Raw genomic sequence first — 16950 nt, forward strand, 5'->3', positions numbered from 1 at the left:
ACAGGAAGGAGAGAAAAGACAGGACAGATTAAAGTCACTGTTTGGTATTTAATTCTTCCTTGGGCGTTGACTTAAATCTTTCTAACTTGATCGTCCCTGTCCTTCAGACAGTCCGTGTCCCGTTTTCTGCTCAGCACCTAGCAGAGCAGGCTTTCAATGAAGGACAGGGAAGTAGGCAAGAAGAGCTAATTTTTCATATCAGTGCCTCTAAGTGCATAAAATCATCTGGAGATCTTGTTAAAATGCAGATTCTCATTCAGTGGGTCTGGGATGGAGTCCAAGAGAATGTACTTCTATCAAGCTCCCAGGGGTAGCCAATTCTGCTGGTGCAGAGAGCACACTGGGGGTAACAGGAACTTAGAATCTAACCTTGACATTGAAGTACTTGCAAAAGCTATAGCACCTGATAGTCAAGTGTGTGGACTCTGAAGCAAGACAGTCTGGGTTCACATCTCCACTGCCATGTTACTTTACTTCTCGGGTCTCCCCTCACATCTCACGTCAAATGGAGCAAAACCATACCACATAGGGTTGTGTGCGGCTTAGTTTTTATGTGAGGAACTTAAAACAGTATCTTGCACACAAGTGCCCAATAAATGTTAGCAGTAGTCCAATTATTTAATACTAATTACTTCCCTGCCTCAAGAAAAACAATTTTGCTGGAGAACCAGGACATCTTGCATTTTGCTTTCTCCCCCACAAGGTAAGGCACGAGGCTGGTCACATTAAAACCCTCAACAGTTGGGAGGTAAGAATAATCAAGGATAACACTGAGGGGGTATCATAATGCAAAAGCTCAGGGGTGGGAAGAGACCATGGAAGGAATTTAGGCGTTTGCTCCAGAGGTTTTCCTACATAGAACAAAGCTCTGCACCTTGCACAGCACCTGTCCTCTGACCACTCCACATCATGTCTATAGCAAGGTGACTCCATACCTCACAGTGACCCATTTCTTTTTATCTGTTTGTTTGTTCCTTTTATCCTCATATCCCACTCACTTTTCCCAAGGGCAACTGTAACGTCTTTAATATGTATCTTTTGGTTTCTAAGTGGTCCTACAAAATGTTCTGTGTACGTGCATTTTTTCATTTTGATTTACATAAATGGTATCATGTTATGGATCTAAATTCCTTACATTTCGCACTCAGTGTTGTATGTTAAGATCAATCCATGTGGCTTCATGTATTTTTCTTTTTTAAAAAAAGATGACTGGTAAGGGGATCTTAATCTTTGACTTGGTGTTGTCAGCACCATGCTCACCCATTGAGCTGACCAGCCATCCCTATATAGGGATCCGAACCCATGGCCTTGGTGTTATCAGCACCACACTCTCCCGAGTGAGCCATGGGCCGGCCCAGCTTTGTGTATTTGTAAGCCAGTGTTGCTAACAGCTGCCTGGTACTCCCTTGTGAACCACCATCTTTTACACATCCCCCCTCAACCTTCCCACAGCTAACACCCAGATTGTTTCCAGCTCTCCACCACCACAAGCAGGTCCCCTGAGTGGTCTCATCCACACCCTCTTCCTGTTTGTCCTAGGATTAAGTAAAAGCACAAGTCAGGCTGTGCCATCAGTCCTCTTTGTCACTGCTCCAGGTCAGGCACCTTTTCCACCCTGGCCCCAGGACAGTGTTCTGGACAAATGGAGAAAAACATCCGATATAAGCTTTTTGTTGTTTTGCTAGTAGCAAGTTTTATTCTAGGCAACTATAAATCACCCAAGGGGACATTCACATACGACCCAGGAGCCCACTCAGATCTCCCTAAGCAACAATGGGGCAGACATTCAGCACTTCAAGAGACACGCATTTGTGTGCTTTTCCTGTCATCTCGGGAATAGTCAGTCCCAGGACAAATTTGGAACACATAATCTGAACAACCTCAAGTAATGACTAGTGTAACAGAAACAAACTCAAATAACCACTGGTACAAGATGAACAACTTTAAATAACAAAGTAGTCTTCTGCCCCAGGAGCCTGCAGAACCAGTGAGGACGAGGACAGGGTTAGAAGAGGAAGAGAAGGGTATGGTGAGACACTAAACTGCCAGATCCAGCTCCTTTACAGGAAGCTTTCTTCTCAGAAGGGCCTTTGGGATCTACCCTACCTACTCTCTTCCTCTTGGTCCTTTTGAGACAATTAGCCCCATTTAAGAGCCAAGCACCCCACAAGAGGGAGCCCAGCACTGTGTCCCCTGTTCTCTGGCCTAAGTAAGTGTAGGTGGGCTAAAAGAGCCCATAAACTATTCCCTCCTAGAGGGTAGGCCCAGTCCCCACATTAGGAACAACTTCTACAACTCTTGAAATTTAAAAAACAAATATTGGGCTGTATTTTTTAAAAATCAACTAGTATCTAATTCCAAAAAAGGTTCTTCAGAGTAGGGTAAGCAGTGCATTTAAATTATTTCTTCTACTTGTTATTAATAAAGAGACTACAAAAGAGGAGGAAGGGTTATGCTTTCCAGAACTCTTCCACACACCTGCTCACTCCTGTGGCCCAACTCAACCCTGTGAGAAGACATGAAATGCTAGACAAGACCTGGAACTGGCCACCAGTCCCTATGGGGTCAGAACGCCAACCCCAGCACATGAGTATCAGCATGGATGGGAAAAGCAGAGGCCTGAAGGTGCCCAAAAGACAACACACTCAGCAGCAGGGTGAAGACAGCAGGGAGAGGCCTGGCCCTTGGCTCTTCCTCTTCCATGTAGTTTTCAGGACAGCCTTTGGGCTTGGCTTGGTACTTGGTCAAGGGAAGCAAATCAGAAGCAACTCCCCTCACGAAGCAGTCAGTCCCTGACTCTGCACAGTGTTTCTTAGGGGGGACCAATGCCAGCCCCCTCCGCCCCCCAGACGGGCGAGGGGCTGGCACCCTTAAAGCAGGCCATTAGGCCTTCCAGGCTCCAGGGCCAGCCCACCCCGCTCGCGCTGGTGGATCTTCTGGTGCTGCAGGAGGTGCTGCTTCTGGACAAAGCTCTTCTCACACTCAGTGCAGCTGTAGGGCCGCTCGCCTGTGTGGATTCGCTGGTGCCGCACCAGGTCCGACGGGTGGCTGAAGCTCTTGCCACAGTAACCACAGATAAGGGAGCTCCGGCTTTTCCTCCAAGGGATGTGGCCGGGCAGGGCAACCAGGCTGTTGGGTGAGAACCTCTCCTGGATGCGCTGGCCAGGACCAGGCCCCTCCTGCAGGTGGCAGCGCTGGTGGGTCACCAGACTCACCTTGCAGCTAAAGCTCCTCAGGCACACATCGCACTGATGCAACTTCGCCTTCTTGCTCGGGGGTTTAAGCCGTGGCCTAGGCCTAAGGCTCTCCTCTGGCTCTGTGGCTGTGTAAGACTCCCACCCTGAGTGGCTCCGCAGATGTGCAGCCAGCTGCTGCTTGTAGCAAAAGCTGATCTCACACTCAGAACATTCATAGGAGCTTGAAGTGTCCCTTTTCAGCCTGAGGCCCTGCCCACATTCCTGACCCAGTTGTACCTGCCTATGAGATTTCTGCTTCGAACGGCAGCCCAGAGTTCTGCCACCACTAGGGTCTCTACTGCTCTCAATGGGCTCTTCTAGATTACAGTCCCCAGGACCTGTTTCCAGGAGGACAGAACTACTCTGACCATTCCAGAGATCAGTCTGCTCCGGGCTCAGGAAAGCCTGCTCTTCAGCAATGCCCGAGAACTCTCCAGGAAGATCCACAGAGCCTTCCTGCTTGTACTGTAGCTCTTGCTTGATCATGACCCCATCTGCTGCAAAGAGGAAGTAGACCAACAAAAAAGATCACATTCTAGCATCTTTGGTTTCTTCGGAGCCAAACAAACATCAGTGAATTTCAGAAGGGCTCAACACAAAGCAACCCAGGAACAAGTGCATTAGGACAATCTGGAGGAGGATGAGACTAAGTTCCAAGATTTGTAAGAAACTAAACCTATATTCTTGTATAGACATGTTGACTGGAAGTCTGAATATATTACTCTTACAGAACAATCTCATAAATAACCTCCAAGCTTGTCTACAAATTTATATTTAAACTTGGTGAAAAATGACAAAATGCACTGTAACAACTATACTAATTTAAGAGGGTGTTAAAATAACAAATTTGAGTGATTAAAGAAAATTAAACTAAACCTACAGCTTAAAAATTCATGTATCAAAACGAAAAAAAAAAAAACTCATGTATCCCACTCAGTTCTTCCTATTTCTTCTTCCCAAATGACCTGCTTACCAATTCTTTTTTTTTTTTTTTTTTTTTTGTCGTTTTTTCGTGACCGGCACTCAGCCAGTGAGTGCACCGGTCAGTCCTATATAGGATCCGAACCCGCGGCGGGAGTGTCGCCGCGCTGCCAGCGCAGCACTCTACCAAGTGCGCCACGGGCTCGGCCCTGCTTACCAATTCTTTTCCTGCATTGCCCTCCCTGCTGAAGCTCTGACCCACCTACTCTGTTTAGAGTTCTGACTACAGCAGGTTCTGACTACAGCCAATTACATACTCTATTCTGTGGGGCATGAAGAAGAGCAACATGGTCATTAGTCTTAAGGATCCACACAGTGGAAGGAGTCAAGACATACATATAACAGGTGAATGATAATCATATATGATTCTAGAATAAGTAAATGCCAGAAGAGGTTACGGATAGTACCAGATGAGGTTACTGATAGTACCAGATGAGGTTACTGGTAGGCAGTTCTGCAGCAGAAAAGCTATAGGCTGCAGGGAGCTTCAGGGGATAGGTGGGGGAAGGGGTGGATAATGTAATATTCTGGAGTCACTCACCTGGGTGGGCACCACCAGGGCCTTCCTCCTCCAAGTCACCCAGCATCTCTGTACCCAACTCTGCTTCTCCCTCTGACTGGCCAAGGACCTCTGGGTTGGAGAGAGCACAGTGTGAGCCCAGGAGAAAGTAAAAGCTCACCGCACATTGATCAGCTGTCGACGAACAAGGTGACTAGTAGCAGGGAGTAGATACTAAAACTTCAAAAGATTCAAAGGCTTCTGTTCTTGTCACTTTCCCCTAGCAGTTTGGGACAAATGGAAATTTCTGGACAATCCCAATGGCCGCTTTGGCTAGCTGCTGCCCCTGCAACTCCTTCCCTAGGGCCACCCAGGCCTCAGGCCACCAGCGCAGAACAGCAGCTGCTCTCCCGCCACCACCGCTTCTTCCCAGGCACGTGCCTTAAGTCTTCCCAGTGCTTCCTTTCAGGGCACCTCACTTCACCCTTGCTAAGGCACTACAAGGTATGGTAGGCACTGTGACAAACAAGGAAACAGCCACAAAGAGGGTATGTGACCCAGCCGAGGTCAAATGGTCACCTCTCTGGCCCATTTGCTAATTTCTCCCCCCCCTACTCTGCTCCAGTCACACTGGCCTTCTCAACATTCCTCCACAGACTCTACCAAACAAAATGCATTTATTATGTAACAGGTAATATTTTACATATAAAGATTTACCCCTATTAAGCAGCACTTCTAATCAACATAATATAAACACGAGACCACAATGACTGCCTGTAATTCAAGCCAAATGCCAAGAGAAAATTTTTGGTTTGCTTGTGCTGTCTGCCTCATCCCAGGAAACACAGGATTTCTTGTCAAATAGTCTTAAATACCAAAAACAGCATGACAAAGAGTAGCCTTATTATACCACAATGTACATGATGACAAATCATCTCTTAGTAAACATTATCAAGAACTAAGCAACCACAAAGAAGAAATACAAAAGGCAAAACACAGACCTTTCCAAAAGTTTCTGTAAAAGGGAGGACCCATTTCTCAACCCAACACCGGCAAACAGAGGATCCAAAGCCAACTGGAGACACAGGTGTAGGCTGAATGACAAGCTACTGGCCAGGAATTGCAGGATGTCTGAGAGGGATTCTAGGGAGAAAACTGCCACTCACTCAGGGAGACCAGTGTCTCATAGTTGCTCTGCATCACGTTTCTGTAGAGCTCCTTCTGCCAGTCCTCCAGATTCTCCCACTCCTGCTCGGAGAAACAGACGCCATCATTCTCAAGTGGCCTGGACACCTGAAATCACAAATGGTACACAATGAGTGCCTCTACTCTGAGCCGTAAAGGAAAAGTCAGCAATTCAGAAGCTTAGATAATAAAGGGCTGGGCTCCCCTTCTTGCCTAACTTTAATCCTCGATGGGGCTACCTTGGGGTCCTCCTCCTTGCTGCCTGGGGGCAGCCGCAGGATCCAGAAGTTTCTGTTGCGCAGCAGGTTCTCCACGTTCTCCAGCCGCCGCTGCAGCAGCCCGTACTCCTGCAGCAGGGTCCCCAGCACGGCCCACTTGCCCTCCAGCTGGTTCCCAAACTCCATGGCCATCTTCTCATAGTCTGCCAGCTTCTTCTCAGCTGTCCCTGTGCGTCCCTCCAGGCTCTGTATCTGGGCAGCCTGGGACTCCATCTTCTTCTCCACAGCCTGAATAGCAGCCACCACTGTCCAGAGTGAGATCTCTGTGGTCTGAAAATAGGGGCTTTTCTCTGATGCTTGTGAAGGAAGTGCAGGAGAAGTTAAAGGTGTGGAGCGTCGTTTCCTCCTGTGCTGGAGGGTCAAAGATACAGGGTCAGTCAGACAACGTCATTTCCAAACATCAAAAAAAGAAAGCAGTGTCCAAGTCCAGAAGTGCTCAGAGCTACCTGGTTCTTCTTTTTTAAAAAAACCATGTTCTTTTTTACTCTGATACTGAAAATTATATGTCTACATTGTAGTAACTTTGGAAAATACTGGAAAGTAGAAAGAAAAAATTACGTGAAATACTACCACACAAAAATAAGCTGTCAGAACTTTGGTGTATTTCCTATAAGTTTTCTTCATCTTTTATTTTTTTTCTAACAAAACTGAACTCATATTGTACTTGTTTTGTTACCTGCATTTCACACTTAGCATATTCTATGAGATGTTCCTCTCAGTGGTCATTTTTTTTAACCAATTTCTATTTGATATTTTGGACTATATAATAAATGATGTCATTTATATCCACTCTTGCCTTCACATCCCTGCCAGACTTCATAGAGGATCACATCACCCCTGCTGAAAACTTTCCAATGGTGCCCTATAATAAGGACAAATTTTCTTAGCAGGACCTACAAGACCTAACTCATTCATCTTTGCACCCTAGGAGCTAGTATAGTGAATACACATGCTAAATCCTTAATAAACATTCACCAAAATGATTTTCTAAGCCTACTGAAATTATCCACATAATTCTCATTTTTATAGTCTGTCCCTGACAGCAGGAAAATCACAGTTGTTGAAGCTCAAAATTACTAAAAGCGACCCTTGGGAAGTCTTTCCGAAGTTGCCTTCTTACCCCTATTGTCCAGGTACAGGTTCACCTCCTGTTCTCGTGCTTTACGCAAGGCTGCTTCTCTACCCACAGTGAGAACACTAAGGCCAACACACTGAGAAGAAATATCTCTGAAAGAACTGCTGGGGCCAGTGGTCATGGTCTGGAGGAAACATGGGACAAAATGAAACCAACTGGCACAGAACTAAACACTTAAGTCTGGCTAGGACCTATTCTAGTTACTCAACTCAGTTAATTCATTATGAACCATACAGGACAACAGCTTAAATATCTCCCCTAAAAAAGATTTAAAGAAAAGTTTAAAGTGAAGGATAAATACAAGTAAAACAAAACATTAGATTGGATAAAATCATTTCATCACATTTGTTTGGGTTATCTAACTTTTCCTTACTGTCTCATAGGATTTCTCCATAAATTCTGGAAACTAATCTTTATATGTGGCGCAAATATCTTCTCATTTGTGCCTTTCTTTTTTACTCTCCACTATCTTTTGATAAAAAATTCTTAACTTTAATGTGGTTGTATTTTATCAGTGTTAATTCTTTTATGGTTTGAGCTTAGCATAAAGTATAAAAAAACCTCCTATATTCCACAATACTGTATTCTAAGCACTTTATAGTTTTGTTTTTCACATTTAACTATCTACCTCAACTAGAACAGATTTGTGTACAGTGCAAGGTTCAATTTCCACATGGGAAATAAACAGATCTAACACTAATGAAAAATCAATCATTTACTCACTGATGTTATTCTCTGTCATAAATCAAGTTTTCATGTATTTTAGCCTGTTTCTGGAATCTTTATTCTGTTTTATGGTCAAGTTTTCTATCACTTTACCAATTTTACAGTCTTAATGACCATCGTTTTATGATAATTACTGATATCTATTAAGCAAGTCCTGTCTCCTTGTTTTATAAATATTTTAACTGTTTTTGGCCCACTGATACTTTACAAACCTAAAGAAGTTCACAAATATATCTTTAGAGATTTTGTTTGAAACTGCATCAAATCCACAGCTAAATTTGAGAAGTGACATCTTTAGGATAAAATGTCTCAATCCATACACATAATATGTACTCAATTTTTAAGGTATTTTAAATATCTCTCAATATTTTAACATATTCCCTAGGTACCTGTTCCAACTGCTGTATAACAATCCCAAAACTAGTAGATTAAGACAACAACATCTATTTTGCTCGTGAATCTGCAATTAAGGGAGGGTTTGGCAGGGACAGTTTATCCCTACTCCACTCTGTGCCAAGTGGGGCAAATCATAGGCAAGCAAGTGCTAGAATCACTTGTGGAATTCCAGGCCTCTTGGAGGGGGTACATGGAGATGTTCTGTTCAACAGCCCACCCAAGGTCCCAGTCTACAGCCAGTAAATATCAACTGACAGACTTGAACATACTTTCATATCTAATAGTTTTTTTGTTTTGTTTTGTTTTTGCCTTCCCTCTTTTGTCTTCATTATATCTCTATATGCTGATTTCATATATTGATATAGTATATGTATAAAAAATTAATCATATCTTCTATACCTGTGCTGTCCAATAAAATAGCCACTAGTCACAGGTAGCTGTTTATATTTATATTGATTTAAATTAAATAAAATTTAAATTAAATAAAATTTAATGTTCAGTTCCTCAGTGCTATGGTCTGAATGTGTGTCCCTCCAAAGCTCATGTGGCTTGATCCCCAATGTGGCAGTGTTGAGAGGTAAGGCCTTTGGGAGGAGACTGGATCATGATGGCTTGGCCCTCGTGAATGGATTAATCCATTCAAAGATTAATGGGTTAATGGATAAATAGGTTTTCATGACAGTGAACTGATGGCTTTATAAGAAGAGGGAGAAAGCACAGGAAAGTGCCCTTGCTCAGCCCTTGCTATGTGATTCCCTGTGTTGCTACAGGACTCTGCAGAAAGTTCCTGTTTTAGTCCGTTTGTGTTGCTATAACAGAAATACCTGAGACTGGGTAATTTATAAGGAAAAGAGGTTTATTTGGCTTACGATTCTGGGACAGCTGCATCTGGCACAGGCCTCAGGCTGCTTCTACTCATGGTGGAAAGTGGCAGGCAGCCAGCGGTTACAAGCAGATCACATGGCGAGAGGAAGCAAGAGAGAGAGAGAAGGTGCCAGAGTCTTTTTAAGCAACGAGCTCTCATGGGAACTAATAGAGCGAGAACTCACTCATTAATCCTCCCTCCCCTAGGGAGAGCATTAATCCATTCATGAGGGATCCACCCCCATGACTCAATCAGTTTCCAACACTGCCACATTAGGGAACAAATCTCCACATGAGTTTTGGAGGGGACAACACATCCAAACTCCATCAGTCCTGTTGCTTTGCATTGCTTCGCCCCCACGGATTTGTCACCCCACTTCCCCTGGGAGACGGAGATGAAAGGATTACTCAAAGCCCATCTCTACTGAGCAGTGAGAGGCCCTGAAGTGGTTAATCTCCTGCAGGAACCCTCAAGAGAGAGGGATCCCTTCCTTGGGAAATTAACCCCACTTCCCCTGGGTGACGGAGATGCAAAGGATTACTCAAAGCCCATCTCTACTGAGCAGTGAGAGGCCCCAAAGTGGTTAATCTCCTGGAACCCTCGAGAGAGAGGGAGCGAAGCAACACAAAGCAACAGTTCCCATCACAAAGAAGGCCCTCACCAGATGTGCTTTCTCGACCTTGGACTACCCAGCCTCCAAAACTGTACAAAATAAATTTCATTTCTCATAAATTAACCAGTTTCGGGCCGGCCCGTGGCTCACTCGGGAGAGTGTGGTGCTGATAACACCAAGGCCCCAGGTTCAGATCCCATATAGGGATGGCCGGTTCACTCACTGGCTGAGCGTGGTGCTGACAACACCAAGTCAAGGGTTAAGATCCCCTTACCGGTCATCTTTAAAAAAAAAAAAATTAACCAGTTTCAGGTGTTCCAAGTGACAGGAAACAGACTAATACACTTAATCATACTAGGTACATTTCAAGAGCTCAACAGTCATCTGTGACTAGCAGCTACTGTACTGAACAGTGCAGAGCAGAACATTTCCATAATCTCAGATAATTCTATTGGATGCACTATACCCCTAAGAATTCTGCTTCATAAAATATTAAGATTGTGTTAAAATCTTCTATTATAATGAATTCTATTATAGTGAATTTTCCTTGTAGTTCTGTCAATTATTGTTTTATATATTTTGACACTATGTAATTAGATGTGTATAAGTTTAGAAAGGTCATATCAAATTGGCAAATTGAATTTTTTACCATTATAAAAGTAACAGTAGTCTTCTATCTCTAGCAATACTAATATACTTAAACCAACTTTCTTTTCATTGGTATTTGCCTGGTATATTTTTTCATATCCTTTTATATTCAAGCATTTCTAGTCTTATATTTTAGTTGTATCGCTTATACACCATATAGTTGAATTTTAACCCATCCTAACAATCTTTGCCTTTTAATTAGAACATTTAGCTCATTAATATTTATTGTAATTGCTGATTTTGATTTATTTTTACTTTGTGCTGTTTATCCCATCTTTCTTTTCATCTTCTTTCTTGCCTTGTTTTATTTTTTTGGCAGCTGGATGGTTTGGGGATCCAAACCTTCAACCTTGGTGTTGTAACACCACACGCTAACCAGCTGAGCTAACCGGCCAGCCTACTGCTTTTCCTTAGATGATTTTTTTCTTATTCTATTATTCCCCCTTCTCAATTAGAAGTTACACAGCCAATTTCCAGTCTTTCAGCAATTATCCCAGAAATCATGGGAAGCACACTTTTATTTTATTTTATTTTATTTTATTTTATTTTTTATTTTTTTCAAAAGATGACCGGTAAGGGGATCTTAACCCTTGACTTGGTGTTGTCAGCACCACACTCAGCCAGTGAGCGAACCGGCCATCTGTATATGGGATCCGAACCCGGGGCCTTGGTGTTATCAGCACCGCACTCTACCGAGTGAGCCACGGGCCGGCCCCGGAAGCACACTTTTATTAAGGACCTTTAAACACTTGAATTCTGATCATATCTTCTTAATTTTTACATCAATGCTGCCACGTACTTTAATTCTTTTTGGTTTTGACCCCACAAGAAATTGTTACTGTTTTACTCAGTCAATATTTGTTCAGATTTATCCTTTTTCATGGATCATCACACTTTCTTATATTTTCAGACTTTCCATTTGGGACATTTTCCTTTTACCTGAAGAATACCCTTTAGAATTTCCTTTAATGAGAGTGTATTAGTAGCAAACAGCCAGTTTTCATTTAACATTTAAAATGTCTTTATTTTATCCTTGTTTTTGAAAGATATTGTTGCTGAGTAGAAAACTCCGGGAGGGGCTGGCTGGTTAGCGCAGTAGGTTAGCACAGTGTTATAACACCAAAGTCAAAGGTATGGATCTTGGTACCAACCTGCAACCCAAGAAAATAAATAAATAAATAAATAAATAAAACTCCAGAATCACAATTATTTTCTTTCAGCCTTTTGACAATATCATTCTACTGTTGCCTGGCTTCCATTGTTGCTGCTGAGAAGTCAGCCCCCATTAGCCTTACTGTAGTTCATTTGAAGGTAACTTTTTTCCTCTGGTTGCTTTGAAGAGTTCTCTCTGCCTCATATTCTGTACTTTCACAATTATGTGTCTAGGTAGAAATTCCTTTTTGCTTATCCTGACTGGGACCTACAGAGTTTTTATGTATTGGTATTTGTATCAGTCTTACAATATCAGCAGTCATTAGCTACTCATCAAATATGACCTCCAATATAGATTGTACGTGTGTGTTTTCCTCTGGAATTCCAATCAGATAAATGTTAACTTTCTCAATCCGTCTTCCATACCTCTTCTCATGTTTGCCATCTTTTTTTTTTTTTTTTTTTTTTTTTTTTTTTTTAGTCTGGGCTGCTTCTGGATAATTTCTTTAGCTCCACCATCCAGTTGACTATTTATCTCTTCAGCATGTCTAACATGCTAAGTAAAGCTTTCCACCGACTTTTACATTTTAATTATATTTTTTGTTCTTAAAAGCTCTATTTTACTCTTTTTCAAATCTGGTCATTTTTTAGTCTCTTGGCCTCTACTCACATTTTCCATCCTTTCTTTTATCTTAAAATGTACAAAGGTACTTTAAAAAATTAATGGAAAAATAGAATTAAAAGATAATACAAATTTTTCCATGAAAAGATTTCTGTTTATTTCTGATAAACAGCTGAAAGCTCTACTTTAAACTAAACTCTTGGCTGGAGGTTTCTTGAACCATCCAGGTAATACGAATTCAGGCAACAAATCCACATGATGCCCATCATAAATTCACAAGGGGCACCTCACTCCCATATCTCAGTGCCAAGGTTTGACACAATTTTCTTTGCAATCGCCTGTAAGAGCTTACTTTCAGTTCACCCTTACACAGAATGTTGCCCTTTGAAGTCTCAGCTTTATGAGTTTGGAATACAGGGATTCTTAGACTCTCCATCTTAGGCTCTGAGTTTTGGCTTCTATTTTCTAGATCCCTTGAGATCATAAACACCAAAGATGAATGTTCAAAAGATCCCCTCAAAGTTGGCTTCAGAACTCTGGTTACCTCTTAAGAGTTCCTTCTTTCACTTAGTTTTTGGGCTCTGAGTATTCCTTATTGACATACATTTCATATATATTTACATGGTTTTTTCCCCCAGCATTTTTAGTTATTTTCATCAGGGCACCTACTTGGCCATACTGTCAAATAAGAGGTGGAGAATCCTCATCTGAAGTGATAATGTCTGAGAATAAAAATATACTCAAGAACAATTTAAGTAAGTTCTACAATAATAAATCCATAAGTTACTGAAAGCATAGTTTGGGATTTGGGTGGATCTTTAAGGCTTCCTCTTAACAAGGTCTGTTGATGACACATAGGTAACTGTGGACTTACGAGTCAGGAAGAAACACTCTGGCAGGGTTCTCTAGCCCCACTCTGGTACTAATCTGGTCTTGAGGAAAAGCCAAGTCTTTAACTAGTATCTGCTTAGCTTAAAGGAGTCATATGAGGTAAATTTTGTGAACATTTATGTCTCGTCTTCCCAATTCAACTGTTAACTTCCTTGAAAGCAAACGCTGCGTTCTCTAAGTCTTCCAATCCCTACCTTCCTAGTGCTTAGCACTTCCTACAAGAATCAAATATTATAGTACACCCTGCTCGTGGTAAAGTTTTCAGCACAGGATCTCCTTGGCTCTCCGTTCCCACAAAGACCTCACATGACTCCGAAAGTGTTTCTAGACAAAGAAACGCTGCGTTAAAAACTAATTCAATTCCATCTGCCCTTTCTATAGTAAACTCTTCTGTATTATCAAATTAACCTCTACTTTTTTTTGATAGTCAACAAAACAATTTTAATATTAATACTTAAAATTATTGAGTTGACTTTACTGTTTTTCTGGGAAAAAAAGAACACTAGATGAGCTTTCAAGAAAGTTTTTAAAATAATTTGCTGACTTCACAAAATTGTTCCTCATTTAGACATTATTTATTTATTTATAGGGAGCTTACAATCTATAAAGCATCTAATACTAAATGTCTGATTGACTAACTTTTCCCATATATTATGCCCCATAAGTGTAATATATATTTTGGAGGTATCTTTATTCTTATACATTCAGAATCCCAATTTTTCAGCAAAGTTCTATGAAGCGTAATTATATTTGGTATTTCCGTTAAAGTAGCCCTGTCCAATAGAACTTTCTGCAGTGTTCTATAATCTACACTGTCCAATACAGTAATGACTGGCCACATGTGGCTACTGAGCACTTGAAATGTGGCTAATGCAACCGAGGAACTGAATATTTAGTGTTGCTTAATTTTAATTAAATTTAATATAAATTAATTAAGTTTACTGGTCACAAATTACTGTCTGGTTACACATTGCTAGTTGCTACTAGATCAGACACTGCAGTGTTAAAAGACTCTCAGGCAAATCCTCAGCAATTCATTCAGGCACAATTCTTAAGAAAAATCAAATACAGAACGAGTTTGGGAGAATGGCCTCCATTCCAATTTTTTGGATTAGTTTGGAAAGAACTGGTATTAATTCCTCTATAAAGTTTGATAGAATTCAGTGGTGAAGCCATCCGGTCCTGGGCTTTTCTTTGTTGGAAGATTTCTGATTACTGCTTCAATCCCATGAAAGCTAAAAAGATAAACTTCTTGGGGAAAACATATGAGAAATCTTCATGACACTGGGCCTGGGTGGTCGCTCTTGGTCTCTGGCGCCCTGCGACCAGCACGCGCTCCTAACCTCTACTTTGGAATAGTATCAGAATGCCAGAGCATAAAGGAATCTTAGAGATCATCTACCAACTAATCCAACAATGTGAATTTACAGTTAAGGAAACAGGCCCAGAGAGGTGAACACAGTGGCCTAAAATCATCCAACTGGAGAGCTGAGAGCTGAGTTACGTCTGAACTCCAGTTTCCTGCCTCCATACCCATAGTTTTCCTCACACCAAGCTCCGCGTCGTGACATTTCCTGAATGGGAATGGCTGGAGCAGGGGGAAGCAGAAAGGAAGAGAGCTCGGACAGCTTCATACACAAAACCCAGCAACTACACTGTGGGTAACACGTACCCCCAAGGAAGGAACGCCCAGCCTGACTTCAACCTGTGGCTGCAACCCCTGTACAGAAATCCGTAGCAGGAGAGCGTGGCAAAAGAAAAGAGCAACACGTCAGCTCAAGAACGATCTGGACGCAGGACAATGACTACTGGGGTCTCAGAGCACCGGGTAAGCTCACTGGTAGCGACGGTGACCCAGGATTCCCAACCCGCGCCACCGCTCCAACATGCAACCGAGCTCTCCTTTGGCACCGTCACAGCTCTAAGAACACGAAGAAGCCTCGGAGAAGTTTCTGGGCGAAGGTGCGCAGCACCGAGTCTCCGACCCTGCGGCGGAAGGACCGGAGAGGAAAAGAGGGGAGCATTGGGGTCGCGGCTGGGAAGGTCGGAGTTCACCCGCTCCGGCGGGAACCCCGGGAAACCCAGCCCTCGACTGAGCTCCGACCGCGCAGCCCCGCCCCGGGCAGGGGCTCCTCCATCCCGCACGCGCCCTCGAGTCCGTACAAGGACGCCGCTTACCCGAGCAGGCGCCGACTCCGCCATGGCTCCAGTCGCCCCTCAACACCCGGGCCCCCCCTGAAAGCCCTCGGGCTGCGTGCCAGTCCGCTGAGCCCCCAACCGTCCGGGAAGTCACCACCGCCGCCGTGTTGATACAAGGTGCATTCTGGGAACAGGGCGCTCCGCGGCCCAAGATCGGCTTCAGCCGCTCGTCCTCACCGCGCGGGGTTCCTATTGCGCCCCCGTGCGGCGGGAGGGTGAACAGCAGCTTGGAACTCCAGGCGAGTGTGTGGGGCTGTAAGAGGGTTCAGTCCCTAAAAGTCGAGCGCACCTTTCGAGTTTAAGGCAAACCCACTGGCCTTTGTTGGTCTTCTATGTGCCCAGCATTCTGCCAGATGCTTTAAGGGATTCAAAAACGTATAAAACTCAAACTTTTCTCTGAGGGAAGAACATGCAATCTAATTGGGGAGTAGAAATATGGTCCCAAATGGCAAGTGGTTTTATTCCCAAATTTCACCTGTTAATTTGGCTTTTTACAAACTAGAAACTCAGTTTCCACATCGACAGTGTGGGCTCAGGGCCCAGGCCAACTCACTATAGCCTATTAATTATGGTAATCAGATACCTTGGAAAAACCCAAGCCTTGGTTTCAAATATTTAATCCAGTCCTCATGCTACATGTTAGAAGATGTATTGGGAATTTGGGTTTGGAAAGCATAGCCACATTACCATTTGATCACCGTATGATCACCCAATACCAACAACGACGCTACAGCCATTCTTGCCTAGTTTATACCACATTGTCTCTACAGAGACAGGCAATGAACTTCCACTTGGAATGATAGGCATGAAGTGCGTCCTCTGAGAACTAAACTCTTAAGATCAACAGAAAATTATTTTCACGTGACTGGCTCCTTTTTCATATGCAGAGCTCAGTTCAGATTCTACTTCGTCAGACAGACATTCCCTGTCCACCCTATCTACAGCCCAACACCTCCTGCATCCCAACATTCATTCTCATTGCCCTGCTAGAATGTTTTCGTAGTGAAATTCATCACTATCTGAAATAATCTAATTCTTTCATTAGTTTATATTTTAATTATCTGTGTCTCTTCCACTAAAATGTCTTTTCACTGTATCTGCCATTTATTGTACAAAGAAGTGCTCATAAATATTTTTTAATGATTAAATGGTCAATTAAAGAGTAAGGATATGAAAAGTCATCTCAAAGAGAATTATTTCCAGGGCAACCAGATTGACAGGAGCATGATGAAATCATTAATAAGTCTAAAGAAAGAATGGGGTGGCCTGAGGAAACTAGTCAGCCATGGAGACACTGCCCAGGGTCTGACCTACTCTCTCAATCCAACACACACTTGCTGTCAATACAGGAAAAAATGTATCATGATTGTGGAGACACATATCGGGACATGAAATACTGAGGTCCTTAGACATTCATTCTCTCTCCTGTTGCTGTGCTCACCAGGCAACTTTCTGATGATGTGCGTCCCCCTATAGCTGCCAGGAGACAACATGCAGGTCAGGCTGATGCAAATGTCCAGTCCT

General features: G+C 42.9%; 1 protein-coding gene across 2 annotated transcripts; it reads right to left on the reverse strand.

The window, feature by feature from the left end:
* Nucleotides 1-1667: 1667 nt before the first annotated feature.
* ZNF212 (zinc finger protein 212) lies at nucleotides 1668-15530 on the reverse strand. 2 transcript variants are annotated; one of them, XM_063099181.1, is made up of 5 exons: nucleotides 15406-15530; nucleotides 6141-6530; nucleotides 5883-6009; nucleotides 4759-4848; nucleotides 1668-3730 (listed from the first exon to the last, which is right to left on the reverse strand). In XM_063099181.1, exons 1-5 carry the CDS (start codon nucleotides 15427-15429, stop codon nucleotides 2871-2873), a joined length of 1491 nt encoding a protein of 496 aa, XP_062955251.1. In that variant the 5' UTR covers nucleotides 15430-15530; the 3' UTR covers nucleotides 1668-2870. The 2 variants fall into 2 exon arrangements, with proteins under 2 accessions (XP_062955251.1, XP_062955250.1); XM_063099180.1 differs by having other exon boundaries at nucleotides 1668-3733.
* Between the last annotated feature and the right edge of the window lie 1420 nt (nucleotides 15531-16950).

Source organism: Cynocephalus volans, chromosome 6 (genome assembly GCF_027409185.1).
Source record: "Cynocephalus volans isolate mCynVol1 chromosome 6, mCynVol1.pri, whole genome shotgun sequence".
NCBI classification, from domain to species: Eukaryota; Metazoa; Chordata; class Mammalia; order Dermoptera; family Cynocephalidae; genus Cynocephalus; species Cynocephalus volans.

Coding starts and splice junctions, on each gene's coding strand:
- ZNF212 (XM_063099180.1), bottom strand. CDS start 15,429: ATGGCGGAGTCGGCGCCTGCTCGG. Junction 4,849..5,882: donor TGAGACACTGGTCTCCCTGA/GTGAGTGGCAGT, acceptor TCTCCAACCCAG/AGGTCCTTGGCCAGTCAGAG. Junction 3,734..4,758: donor CCCTGGTGGTGCCCACCCAG/GTGAGTGACTCC, acceptor TCCTCTTTGCAG/CAGATGGGGTCATGATCAAG.